At 48.0% G+C, this 13,154-nt stretch overlaps 1 gene segment (V, D, J or C); it reads right to left on the minus strand.

The window, feature by feature from the left end:
- Nucleotides 1–148: 148 nt before the first annotated feature.
- Nucleotides 149–975, minus strand: LOC139565950 (Ig kappa chain V region 3547-like). The segment is given in 2 exon segments: nt 149–760; nt 890–975. Coding segments are annotated over 2 exon segments (390 nt in total).
- Between the last annotated feature and the right edge of the window lie 12,179 nt (nt 976–13,154).

The following is a 13,154-nucleotide window of genomic DNA, read 5'->3' on the forward strand; positions in this document are numbered from 1 at the left end:
CACATCCATTTAAATCAGACATTTGTTTGAGGTCCAAATGAGGACTTGTTTTAGGGGGCTGAAGTTATTGTAACTTTGAAGTAATGTTAAGGTCATAACATATTTAGTTTTACTTCTGTAGATCTTGCTTTGCATATGGACAGGAATTGTGTTTCAAAACTTCAAATAACTTGTATATATATACACTTAAAGGCCATGACAAAAACTATAAGTAATAACCATGATGGTGATGATGAGTATGGTCATGTGATCTGAATGATTACTTTCTAACCATATTGTCACATGTCACAGTTGACCTCCTCTAGTGACCATTGTTCCATTTCACTGCCTCTGCCCCCTCACCACCTGCAGTAGGTCCCAGCTGTAGCAGTACAGTCACTGTGCAGTCTGACTGAGGGAGGTTTTTGTACGGCTCTGTATCACTGTGTGAACACCCTGACACTGTTGGGATAGTGGAAACTCTGACAGTAGTAATCTCCTGCATCTTCAGCCTGGACTCCACTGATGGTCAGAGTGAAGTCACTATGAGATCCACTGCCACTGAATCTAGATGGAGTCCCAGGCTCAAGTTCTTCAGCATCATAAATAAGGAGTTTAGGAGCTCCTCCAGGTTTCTGTTGGTACCAGGCCATACAGGTGTAATCACCACGACAACGATCTGCTACATCTGCACTGGTTTTACAGTTTATAATAACTGTCTGTTCTGGGAGAACAGCTTTCATAGCAGGAGTTTGAGTCACAGTGACCTGTCCTCTGGATTCTGAAACAGAGAGAACACTAATAATTGTACATCACAAGGAATTAACAAAACAAATCTTAACAATCTTTCAGTTCGCTGAAATTGTTTACTTTTCAGTATACAAACATAAAACTCCTATATATTATTTACCTTTGATGTAGAAAGCAAGTGTCCAGATGAAGATGGTGATAAAGGTCATGGTTGTTGTGGTTCTGTTGTCATGAAGGACAGCTCTCAGTCATGAAGTGTTGAACTCACAGGGATATAAACACTCCCAGACCACTGAAGCATGTGCTGTCTATGCAGTGCATCATCACTATGCAAATAATCTACTGGTCTTCTCCCCATCACCATTATTCAGTAAACCTAGACCACTAAGGATCCATCAGATTAGAACTGAGAGTCCGTTACAACCTGATGACCTTACAACCTTACTCCCACAATTGTCACCTAATAATCATAGAAGTCCATAATAATATGTAAATAAATACAATGAGTAAAAAGGGTATAAATACAATGCTATTATTGGTTTAAGGGCTATCACATATGGTCACTGTAATGGTGTTCCTCCTCCTCTTCATACGAAGAGGAGGAGTAGTGATTCGACCAAGGTGCAGCGCGTTGAAATGCCATAATGAATTTTATTAAACAAGAACAAAAACGAACTATACTTGAAATGATTACAAAATAACAAAACGAATGTAGACAGACTAGAACGACGAACTGACATAAAACACGCAGAACGAACGAACAAGTACTTACTACAAACAAAATGACGAACGAACGAAACAGTCCTGTATGGTGCAAACAAACACAGACACAGGAGACAACCACCCACAAACAAACAGTGTGAAAACACCTACCTTAATATGACTCTCAATCAGAGGAAATGAAAAACACCTGCCTCTAATTGAGAGCCATATTAGGTCACCCTTTAAACCAACATAGAAACAGAAAACATAGACTGCCCACCCAAACTCACGTCCTGACCAACTAACACATACAAAACTAACAGAAAACAGGTCAGGAACGTGACATAACCCCCCCCCCTTAATGTGAGAACTCCGGGCGCACCAGCACAAAGTTTAGGGGAGGGTCTGGGTGGGCATCTGACCACGGTGGTGGCTCAGGCTCTGGGCAAGGTCCCCACCCCACCATAGTCAATCCCAGCTTCCGTTTCCCCCTACGACTGACCATCCTCCTATTCCACCCACTGAATTTCCTGGGTAACATCGAGACAAGGGGCAGCACCGGGATAAGGTAGTTCAGGACAGAGATATAGCACAGGACAGAGAGGTAGGTCAGGATAGAGAGGTAGCTCAGGATAGAGGGGCAACTCCGGACTAAAAGGCAGCTCCGGACAGAGAGACAGCTCTGGACTGAGGGGCAGTTCTGGATTAATGGCCGCTCTGGGCTGAGCGGCAGCTCATGACTGGCTGACGGCTCTGGACGCTCATGGCTGGCTGACGGCTCTGGACGCTCATGGCTGGCTGACGGCTCTGGACGCTCATGGCAGGCTGACGGCTCTGTACGCTCATGGCAGGCTGACGGCTCTGGACGCTCATGGCAGGCTGACGGCTCTGGAAGCTCATGGCAGGCTGACGGCTCTAGACGCTCATGGCTCGCTGACGGCTCTGGCTGCCCATGGCTCGCTGACGGCTCTGGCTGCCCATGGCTCGCTGACGGCTCTGGCTGCTCATGGTTCACTAACAGCTCTGGACGCTCATGGCTCACTGACGGCTCTGGCATATCCTGTCTGGCTGGCGGCTCTGGCAGATCCTGTCTGGTTGGCGGCTCTGGCAGATCCTGTCTGGTTGGCGGCTCTGGCAGATCCTGTCTGGTTGGCGGCTCTGGCAGATCCTGTCTGGTTGGCGGCTCTGGCAGATCCTGTCTGGTTGGCGGCTCTGGCAGATCCTGTCTGGTTGGCGGCTCTGGCAGATCCTGTCTGACGAATGGCTCTAGCGGCTCCTGACTGACTATCGGCTCTGACGGCTCGGGACAGACGGGCGGCTCTAATGGCTCGGGACAGACGGATGGCTCAGATGGCGCTGGGGAGACGGATGGCTCAGATGGCGCTGGGGAGACGGATGGCTCAGATGGCGCTGGGGAGACGGATGGCTCAGATGGCGCTGGGGAGACGGATGGCTCAGATGGCGCTGGGGAGACGGATGGCTCAGATGGCGCTGCGGAGACGGATGGCTCTGGCTGATCCTGTCTGGCGGAAGGCTTTGGCTGCTCCTGTCTGGCGGAAGGCTCTAGCGGCTCCTGTCTGGCGGAAGGCTCTAGCGGCTCCTGTCTGGCGGAAGGCTCTGTAGGCTCATGGCAGACGGGCGGCTTTGCAGGCTCATGGCAGACGGGCGGCTTTGAAGGCTCAATACAGACGGGCAGTTCATGCGGCGCTTGGCAGACGGACAGTTCAGGCGCCGTTGGGCAGACGGCAGACTCTGGCCGGCTGAAACGCACTGTAGGCCTGGTACGTGGTGCCGGAACTGGAGGCACCGGACTGGAGACACGCACTTCAAGCCTAGTGCGAGGAGCAGGGACAGGGCACACTGACCTCTCGAAGCGCACTATAGGCCTGGTGCGTGGTACCGGCACTGGTGGCACCGGGCTGAGTGCACGCACATCAGGACGAGTACGGGGAGAAGGAACAGTGTGTACAGGGCTCTGGAGACGCACAGGTGGCTTAGTGCGTGGTGCCGGAACTGGAGGCACTGGGCTGGAGACACGCACCATAGGGAGAGTGCGTGGAGGAGGAACAGGGCTCTGGAAACGCACTGGAAGCCTGGTGCGTGGTGTAGGCACTGTTGGTACTGGACTGGGGCGGGGAGGTGGCGCCGGAAATACCGGACCGTGCAGGCGTACTGGCTCTCTTGAGCATTGAGCCTGCCCAACCTTACCTGGTTGAATGCTCCCGGTCGCCCGACCAGTGCGGGGAGGTGGAATAACCCGCACCGGGCTATGTAGGCGAACCGGGGAAACCATGCGTAAGGCAGGTGCCATGTATGCCGGCCCGAGGAGACGCACTGGAGACCAGACGCGTTGAGCCGGCCTCATGACACCTGGCTCAATGCCCAATCTAGCCCTACCAGTGCTGGGAGGTGGAATAACCCGCACCGGGCTATGCACACGTACAGGAGACACCGTGCGCTCTACTGCGTAACACGGTGTCTGCCCGTACTCCCGCTCTCCGCGGTTAGCCTGAGAAGTGGGCGCAGGTCTCCTACCTGCCCTTGGCCCACTACCTCTTAGCCACCCCCCAAGACATTTTTGGGTAGTACTCACGGGCTTTTCGGGCTTCCGTGCTAGACGCGTCCCCTCATAACGCCGGTTCCCTTCTCCGGTTGCCTCTGCTCTCCTCAGTGCCTCCAGCTGTTCCCATGGGAGGCGATCCCTTCCAGCCAGGATCTCCTCCCATGTGTAGCAACCCTTTCCATTTAAAACGTCCTCCCAAGTCCACGAGTCCTGGTTCCTCTGCTCGACATTACGCTGCTTGGTTCTGGATTGGTGGGTGGTTCTGTAACGGTGTTCCTCCTCCTCTTCATACGAAGAGGAGGAGTAGTGATTCGACCAAGGTGCAGCGCGTTGAAATGCCATAATGAATTTTATTAAACAAGAACAAAAACGAACTATACTTGAAATGATTACAAAATAACAAAACGAATGTAGACAGACTAGAACGACGAACTGACATAAAACACGCAGAACGAACGAACAAGTACTTACTACAAACAAAATGACGAACGAACGAAACAGTCCTGTATGGTGCAAACAAACACAGACACAGGAGACAACCACCCACAAACAAACAGTGTGAAAACACCTACCTTAATATGACTCTCAATCAGAGGAAATGAAAAACACCTGCCTCTAATTGAGAGCCATATTAGGTCACCCTTTAAACCAACATAGAAACAGAAAACATAGACTGCCCACCCAAACTCACGTCCTGACCAACTAACACATACAAAACTAACAGAAAACAGGTCAGGAACGTGACAGTCACTATCAATATTGTATAGCAAGACTAAACCATAGTGAATGCTGGAGAGAATAAAATACAAGTAATACATAATGTATTCAGACAACATACATCACTTTGTCTGTTTATTAGTGTTATGGTAATATGCTATGGTAACATACTGATGTCTATGGAAAAGAGGAATACCAGTCAGTTTGCACCTCCTAGTGATCATTGGCCATGTGTCGCCCCCTGCATGGAGACTAGTGTTAGTGCAGTGAGCTGTGTGGCCTGCTGGAGGTCATTTTGCAGGGCTCTGGCAGTGCACCTCCTTGCACAAAGGCGGAGGTAGCGGTCCTGCTGCTGGGTTGTTGCCCTCCTACGGCCTCCTCCACGTCTCCTGATGTACTGGCCTGTCTCCTGGTAGCGCCTCCATGCTCTGGACACGCTCTGACAGACACATGCTCTGACAGACACAGCAAACCTTTTTGCCACAGCTCGCATTGATGTGCCATCCTGGATGAACTGCACTACCTGAGCCACTTGTGTGGGTTGTAGACTCCGTCTCATGCTACCACTAGAGTGAAAGCACCGCCAGTATTCAAAAGTGACCAAAACATCAGCCAGGAAGCATAGGAACTGAGAAGTGGTCTGTGGTCACCACCTGCAGAACCATTCCTTTATTGGGGGTGTCTTGCTAATTGCCTATAATTTCCACCTTTTGTCTATTCCATTTGCACAACAGCATGTGAAAGTTATTGTCAATCAGTGTTGCTTCCTAAGTGGACAGTTTGATTTCACAGAAGTGTGATTGACTTGGAGTTACATTGTGTTGTTTAAGTGTTCCCTTTATTTTTTTGAGCAGTGTATATATTTTTTCTAAATGTGCTAACATTTTTGTAAAACTTTTTTTGCTTTGTCATTACGGGGTATTGTGTGTAGATTGATGATGGGAAAAAACAATTGAATCCATTTTAGAATAAGGCTGTAACGTAACAAAATGTGGAAAAAGTCAAGGGGTCTGAATACTTGCCGAATGCACTGTATACCACTACATCATAAAAAAACTTTAACTCTTCTGCAGTAAAATCTTGTACACCAGGTACTTCTCTTCAGCTACCACCTACACATTAAAACCCACTACCCCATTCCACTACTTTGACCATATCTGCTCCTGCACCATGCCAACGACCTGGGAGGACGGGACACCACCCCTCAACACACCCTGTAACTCTTCTGAAGTAAAATCTCGTATGTCCAAATACTTCTCAGCAGCTGCCACGACAACATCCATTCTCTGTGTTTTACCTACCATTCCTGTGGAACAGTTGATAAACATTGCTATGAACGCTAAGACGACAACCTTAGTGAAGCGTAACTCACTCGTTGCCCTATCCCTCTGTGCTGGCACAAATCTACTTCTCACTGGTATCAGTTCTAGGGTCCTGGAGAAGGATGGTCTGTACAGCTGGAGCAGCACCCTGACTCTCACTGGCCAGGAGTGGACCAAGGCAGGAGAGGTGACCTGTGAAGCCCAGCAGAAATCCCAGACTCCAGTCACCAAGACCCTGAGGAAGGCTGACTGTTCTGGATAGGATCCCTCAGTCACACATCCCTGTGGAGAGAGGCTGCTGGTTCCTCTGCTTTGACTCTGTTCTGAGATCAGATGTTCTCTGTCTTATTGATCACTGACATGTAGACTAACAGAGGGCTTTCCTCTCTTAGAGGGCACTGCGCCCGGCCCGCCACAGGAGTTGCTGGTGCGCGATGAGACAAGGATATCCCTACCGGCCAAACCCTCACGATGCTAGGCCAATTGTGCGTCGCCCCACGGACCTCCCGGTCGCGGCCGGCTGCGACAGAGCCTGGGCGCGAACCCAGAGTCTCTGGTGGCACAGCTAGCGCTGCGATACAGTGCCCTAGACCACTGCGCCACCCGGGAGGCAATATAAGGAATTTTCAATGATTTATTCTTGTACTTTTGATACTTAAGTATATTTTAGCGATTACATTTACTTTTGATACTTAAGTATATTTTAGCGATTACATTTACTTTTGATACTTAAGTGAATTTTAAACCAAATACTTTTTTACTTTTACTCAAGTAGTATTTTACTGGGTGACTTTCACTTTTACTTGAGTCGATTTCTATTAAGGGATCTTTACTTTTACTCAAGTATGAAAATTGGGTACTTTTTCTACCACTGGTAGGTTCACGGATCCCCCATTTACTGCTGCTCATTCCGTTCACCAGCTCCGGAGGTCTATGTCGGCGCCCTTCTAGGCATCACGCAACTAGATTCATTACCACCAAAACCGGACTGTCTTGTCTCATTACGCACACCTGGTTCCCATCCCCCCTGATTAGTATGTATATATATGTGCCCTCTGTTCCCCATTGTCTTTGTCGGTTATTGTTACCATGTCCGTTGGTCGTGTGACAAACGGACATGTGGTTGTAACTGAAGTGATTGTAACTTTGAAGTAATGTTGATGTCACAACACCTTTTGTTTTACTTCCTTATTTACATATGGAAAGGCATTGTGTTTCAAAACATCTAATAACTTGTATATACACTTTCAGGGCATAATAAATACTATAAGTAATAACCACGATGATGATGATTATGGTCATGTGATCTGAATGATTGCTTTCTAAACATATTGTCACATGTCACTGTTAAAACCTCATCTAGTGACCATTGTTCCATGTCACTGTCTCTTCCCCCTCAGCACCTGCAGTAGGTCCCAGCTGTAGCAGTACAGTCACTGTGCAGTCTGACTGAGGGAGGTTTTAGTACGGCTCTGTATCACTGTGTGAACACTGGACCACTGTGGTAACTCTGACAGTAGTAATCTCCTGCATCTTCAGCCTGGACTCCACTGATGGTCAGAGTGAAGTCACTATGAGATCCACTGCCACTGAATCTAGATGGAGTCCCAGACTGAAGTGTTGTAGCATAGTAAATAAGGAGTTTAGGAGCTCCTCCAGGATTCTGTTGGTACCAGGCTAAACAGTTATTGTTGTAAACATTACTGCTGGTTTTACAGTTCAGAGAGACTGGCTGTCCGGGGACAACAGCTTTCACTGCCGGAGTCTGTGTCACAACGTACTGTCCTCTGGATTCTGAAAAATATAAGAAAAACATTTATATGAATGAAATATGACATATAGTAATGAATAGTTCTGAATAGAAATATTAACATTGATATACTGTACATGTATACACTGTAGATTAAATTAATCTTCAACAATAAATTCTGAAAACTGTAACCTTGAAAACAGAAAGCAAATATCCAGATGAAGATGGTGAAAAAAGTCATGGTTGTTGTGGGTTCTGTTGTCATGAAGGACAGGTCTCAGTCATGAAGTGTTAAACTCACAGGGATATAAATGCTCTCAGAGCAGCGGAGCAGATGCATTATGCAAATGAATGTTTCAAATCTATTTCAGTTTCCAAGTAGGCTCCAATGATTAGAGTGTTTTATCCTTCATGTCACAGCTTTTAAACATCAAACAGCAACTGTTTACTCAGATAACTAATGTATGGTACCTTTTATGTCACACAACCATTATATTGTTATTCTGATGATGATCAAATCAAATTGTATTGGTCACATACACATGGTTAGCAGATGTTAATGCGAGTGTAGCGAAATGCTTGTGCTTCTAGTTCCGACAGTGCAATAATATCTAACAAGTAATCTAACAAAATCACAACTAATACCTTATACACACACAAATGTAAAGGGATGAATAAGAATATGTACATATAAATATATGGATGAGCGATGGCCGTGCGGCGTAGGCAAGATGCAATCGAATACAGTATATGCGTAAGAGATGAGTAATGTAGGACATGTAAACATTATAAAAGTGCCGTTATTTAAAGTGACTAGTGATCCATTTATTAAAGTGGCCAGAGATTGAGTCTGTGTGTTGGCAGCAGCCTCTCAATGTTATTGATGGCTGCTTAACAGTCTGATGGCCTTGAGATAGAAGCTGTTTTTCAGTCTCTCGGCTTCAGCTTTGATGCACCTGTACTGACATCGCCTTCTGGATGATAGCTGGGTGAACAGGCAGTGGCTCGGGTGTGGTTGTTGTCCTTGATGATCTTTTTGGTCTTCCTGTGACATCGGGTGGTGTAGGTGTCCTGGAGGGCAGGTAGTTTGCCCCCGGTGATGCGTTGTGCAGACCTCACTACCCTCTGGAGAGCCTTGCGGTTGTGGGCGGAGCAGTTGCCGTACCAGGCGGTGATACAGCCCGACAGGATGCTCTCGATTGTGCATCTGTAAAAGTTTGTGATTGCTTTTGGTGACAAGCCAAATTTCTTCAGCCTCCTGAGGTTGAAGAGGCGCTGCTGCGCCTTCTTCACCACGCTGTCTGTGTGGGTGGACCAATTCAGTTTGTTCGTGATGTGTACGCTGATGAACTTAAAACCTACTACCATCTCCACTACTGTCCCGTCGATGTGGATAGGGGGGTGCTCCCTCTGCTTTTTCCTGAAGTCCACGATCATCTCCTTTGTTTTGTTGACGTTGAGTGTGATGTTATTTTCCTGACACCACACTCCGAGGGCCCTCACCTCCTCCCTGTAGGCCGTCTCATTGTTGTTGGTAATCAAGCTTACCACTATAGTGTTGTCTGCAAACTTGATGATTGAGTTGGAGGCGTGCATGGCCACGCAGTCGTGGATGAACAGGGAATACAGGAGAGCGCTGAGAACGCACCCTTGTGGGGCCCCAGTGCTGAGGATCAGCGGGGTGGAGATGTTGTTACCTACCCTCAACACCTGGGGGCGGCCCGTCAGGAAGTCCAGTACCCAGTTGCACAGGGCGGGGTCGAGACCCAGGGCCTCGAGCTTGATGACGAGTTTGGAGGGTACTATGGTGTTAAATGCTGAGCTGTAGTCGATGAACATCATTCTCACATAGGTATTCCTCTCGTCCAGATGGGTTAGGGCAGTGTGCAGTGTGGTTGCGATTGCGTCGTCTGTGGACCTATTGGGGCGGTAAGCAAATTGGAGTGGGTCTAGGGTGTCAGGTAGGGTGGAGGTGATATGGTCCTTGACTAGTCTCTCAAAGCACTTCATGATGACGGAAGTGAGTGCTACAGGGTGGTAGTCGTTTAGCTCAGTTACCTTAGCTTTCTTGGGAACAGGAACAATGGTGGCCCTCTTGAAGCATGTGGGAACAGCAGACTGGGATAAGGATTGATTGAATATGTCCGTAAACACACCAGCCAGCTGGTCTGCGCATGCTCTGAGGACGCAGCTGGGGATGCCGTCTGGGCCTGCAGCCTTGCGAGGGTTAACACGTTTAAATGTTTTACTCACATCGGCTGCAGTGAAGGAGAGTCCGCAGGTTTTGGTAGCGGGCCGTGTCAGTGGCACTGTATTGTCCTCTAAGAGAGCAAAGAAGTTGTTTATTCTGTCTGGGAGCAAGACATCCTGGTCCGCGACGAGGCTGGTTTTCTTTTTGTAATCCGTGATTGACTGTAGACCCTGCCACATACCTCTTGTGTCTGAGCCGTTGAATTGCGACTCTACTTTGTCTCTATACTGACGCTTAGCTTGTTTGATTGCCTTGCGGAGGGAATAGCTACACTGTTTGTATTCGGTCATGTTTCCGGTCACCTTGCCCTGATTAAAAGCAGTGGTTCACGCTTTCAGTTTTGCGTGAATGCTGCCATCAATACACGGTTTCTGGTTTGGGAATGTTTTAATAGTTGCTGTGGGAACTACATTCATTGTTGTTGTTTGACGCAATGCGGAACATATCGCACTCCACGTGATCGAAGCAATCTTGAAGCGTGGAATCCGATTAGTCGGACCAGCGTTGAACAGACCTGAGCGCAGGAGCTTCCTGTTTTAGTTGCTGTCTGTAGGCGGGGAGCAACAAAATGGAGTCGTGGTCAGCTTTTCCGAAAGGAGGGCGGGGGAGGGCCTAATGTGCATCGCGGAAGTTAGAATAACAATGATCCAGGGTTTTACCAGCCCTGGTAGCACAATCGATATGCTGATAGAATTTAGGGAGTCTTCTTTTCAGATTAGCCATGTTAAAATCCCCAGCTACAATAAATGCAGCCTCAGGATATGTGGTTTCCAGTTTAGATAGAGTCAAATGAAGTTCGTTCAGGGCTTTCGATGTGTCTGCTTGGGAGGGAATATACACGACTGTGATTATGATCGAAGAGAATTCTCTTGGTAGATAATGCGGTCGGCATTTGATTGTGAGGAATTCTAGGTCAGGTGAACAAAAGGACTTGAGTTCCTGTATGTTGTTATGATCACACCACGACTCGTTAATCATAAGGCATACACACCCGCCATTCTTCTTACCAGAGAGATGTTTGTTTCTGTCGGCGCGATGCGTGAAGAAACCGGGTGGCTGTACCGACTCTGATAGCATGTCTCGAGTGAGCCATGTTTCCGTGAAGCAATGAACATTACCGTCTCTTATGTCTCTCTGGAATGCAACCCGTGCACGGATTTCATCAACCTTGTTGTCAAGAGACTGGACATTGGCGAGTAGTATGCTTGGGAGCGGTGCACGATGTGCCCGTCTACGAAGCCTGAACAGAAGACCGCTCCGTCTGCCCCTTTTTCGGCGTCGTTGTTTTGGTTCGCCGGCTGGGATCCGATCCATTGTCCTGGGTGGTGGGAAAAACAGAGGATCCGCTTCGGGAAAGTCGTATTCCTGGTCGTAATGATGGTGAGTTGACGTTGCTCTTATATCCAATAGTTCCTCCAGACTGTATGTAATAAAACATAAGATTACCTGGGGTACCAGTGTAAGAAATAACACGTAAAAAAACAAAATATTGCATAGTTTCCTAGGAACGCGAAGCGAGGCGGCCATCTCTGTCGGCGCCAGAAGTTCTTTTTTTTTAAATCAATTTTAGAATAAGGTTGTAATGTAACAAAATGTGGAAATAGTCAATGGGTCTGAATACTTTCCGAATACAGTACTTTACATCCTTGCTTTGCTGATGATAATCTCTTACTGTAGCTTCACTTGATATAGTTACTTAGTTGATGTGTTCTGGTTGTTCCAGGTAACAGTGCCCCCACCCTCACTGTCCTGCCCCCCTCTAGTGAGGAGCTGTCCAGTACAACAACAGCCACACTGACGTGTCTGGCCAACAAGGGCTTCCTCTCAGACTGGACCATCAATCAATCAATCAAGTTTATTTTATATAGCCCTTCGTACATCAGCTAATATCTCGAAGTGCTGTACAGAAACCCAGCCTAAAACCCCAAACAGCAAGCAATGCAGGTGTAGAAGCACGGTGGCTAGGAAAAACTCCCTAGAAAGGCCAAAACCTAGGAAGAAACCTAGAGAGGAACCAGGCTATGAGGGGTGGCCAGTCCTCTTCTGGCTGTGCCGGGTGGAGATTATAACAGAACATGGCCAAGATGTTCAAAATGTTCATAAATGACAAGCATGGTCAAATAATAATCAGGAATAAATGTCAGTTGGCTTTTCATAGCCGATAATTAAGAGTTGAAAACAGCAGGTCTGGGACATGTAGGGGTTCCATAACCGCAGGCAGAACAGTTGAAACTGGGACAGCAGCAAGGCCAGGTGGACTGGCGACAGCAAGGAGTCATCATGCCCGGTAGTCCTGACGTATGGTCCTAGGGCTCAGGTCCTCCGAGAGAGAGAAAGAAAGAGAGAAGGAGAGAATTAGAGAGAGCCAAGATGTTCAAAATGTTCATAAGTGACAAGCATGGTCAAATAATAATCAGTAATAAATGTCAGTTGGCTTTTCATAGCCGATCATTAAGAGTTGAAAACAGCAGGTCTGGGACAGGTAGGTGTTCCATAACTGCAGGCAGAACAGTTGAAACTGGAACAGCAGCAAGGCCAGGTGGACTGGGGACAGCAAGGAGTCATCAGGCCCAGTAGTCCTGACGTATGGTCCTAGGGCTCAGGTCCTCCGAGAGAGAGAAAGAAAGAGAGAAGGAGAGAATTAGAGAGAGCATACTTAAATTCACACAGGACACTGGATAAGACAGGAGAAGTACTCCAGATATAACCAAATGACCCTAGCCCCCCGACACAAACTACTGCAGCATAAATACTGGAGGCTGAGACAGGAGGGGTCAGGAGACACTGTGGCCCCATCCGATGATACCCCCGGACAGGGCCAAACAGGAAGGATATAACCCCACCCACTTTGCCAAAGCACAGCCCCCGCACCACTAGAGGGATATCTTCAACACCAACTTACAATCCTGAGACAAGGCCGAGTATAGCCCACAAAGATCTCCACCACAGCACAAACCAAGGGGGGGCGCCAACCCAGACAGGAAGATCACGTCAGTAACTCAACCCACTCAAGTGACGCACCCCTCCTAGGGACGGCATGAAAGAGCACCAGTAAGCCAGTGACTCAGCCCCTGTAATAGGGTTAGAGGTAGAGAATCCCAGTGGAGGGGAACCGGCCAG

The sequence above is a fragment of the Salvelinus alpinus genome, chromosome 37, assembly GCF_045679555.1.
Source record: "Salvelinus alpinus chromosome 37, SLU_Salpinus.1, whole genome shotgun sequence".
Taxonomy (NCBI): Eukaryota; Metazoa; Chordata; class Actinopteri; order Salmoniformes; family Salmonidae; genus Salvelinus; species Salvelinus alpinus.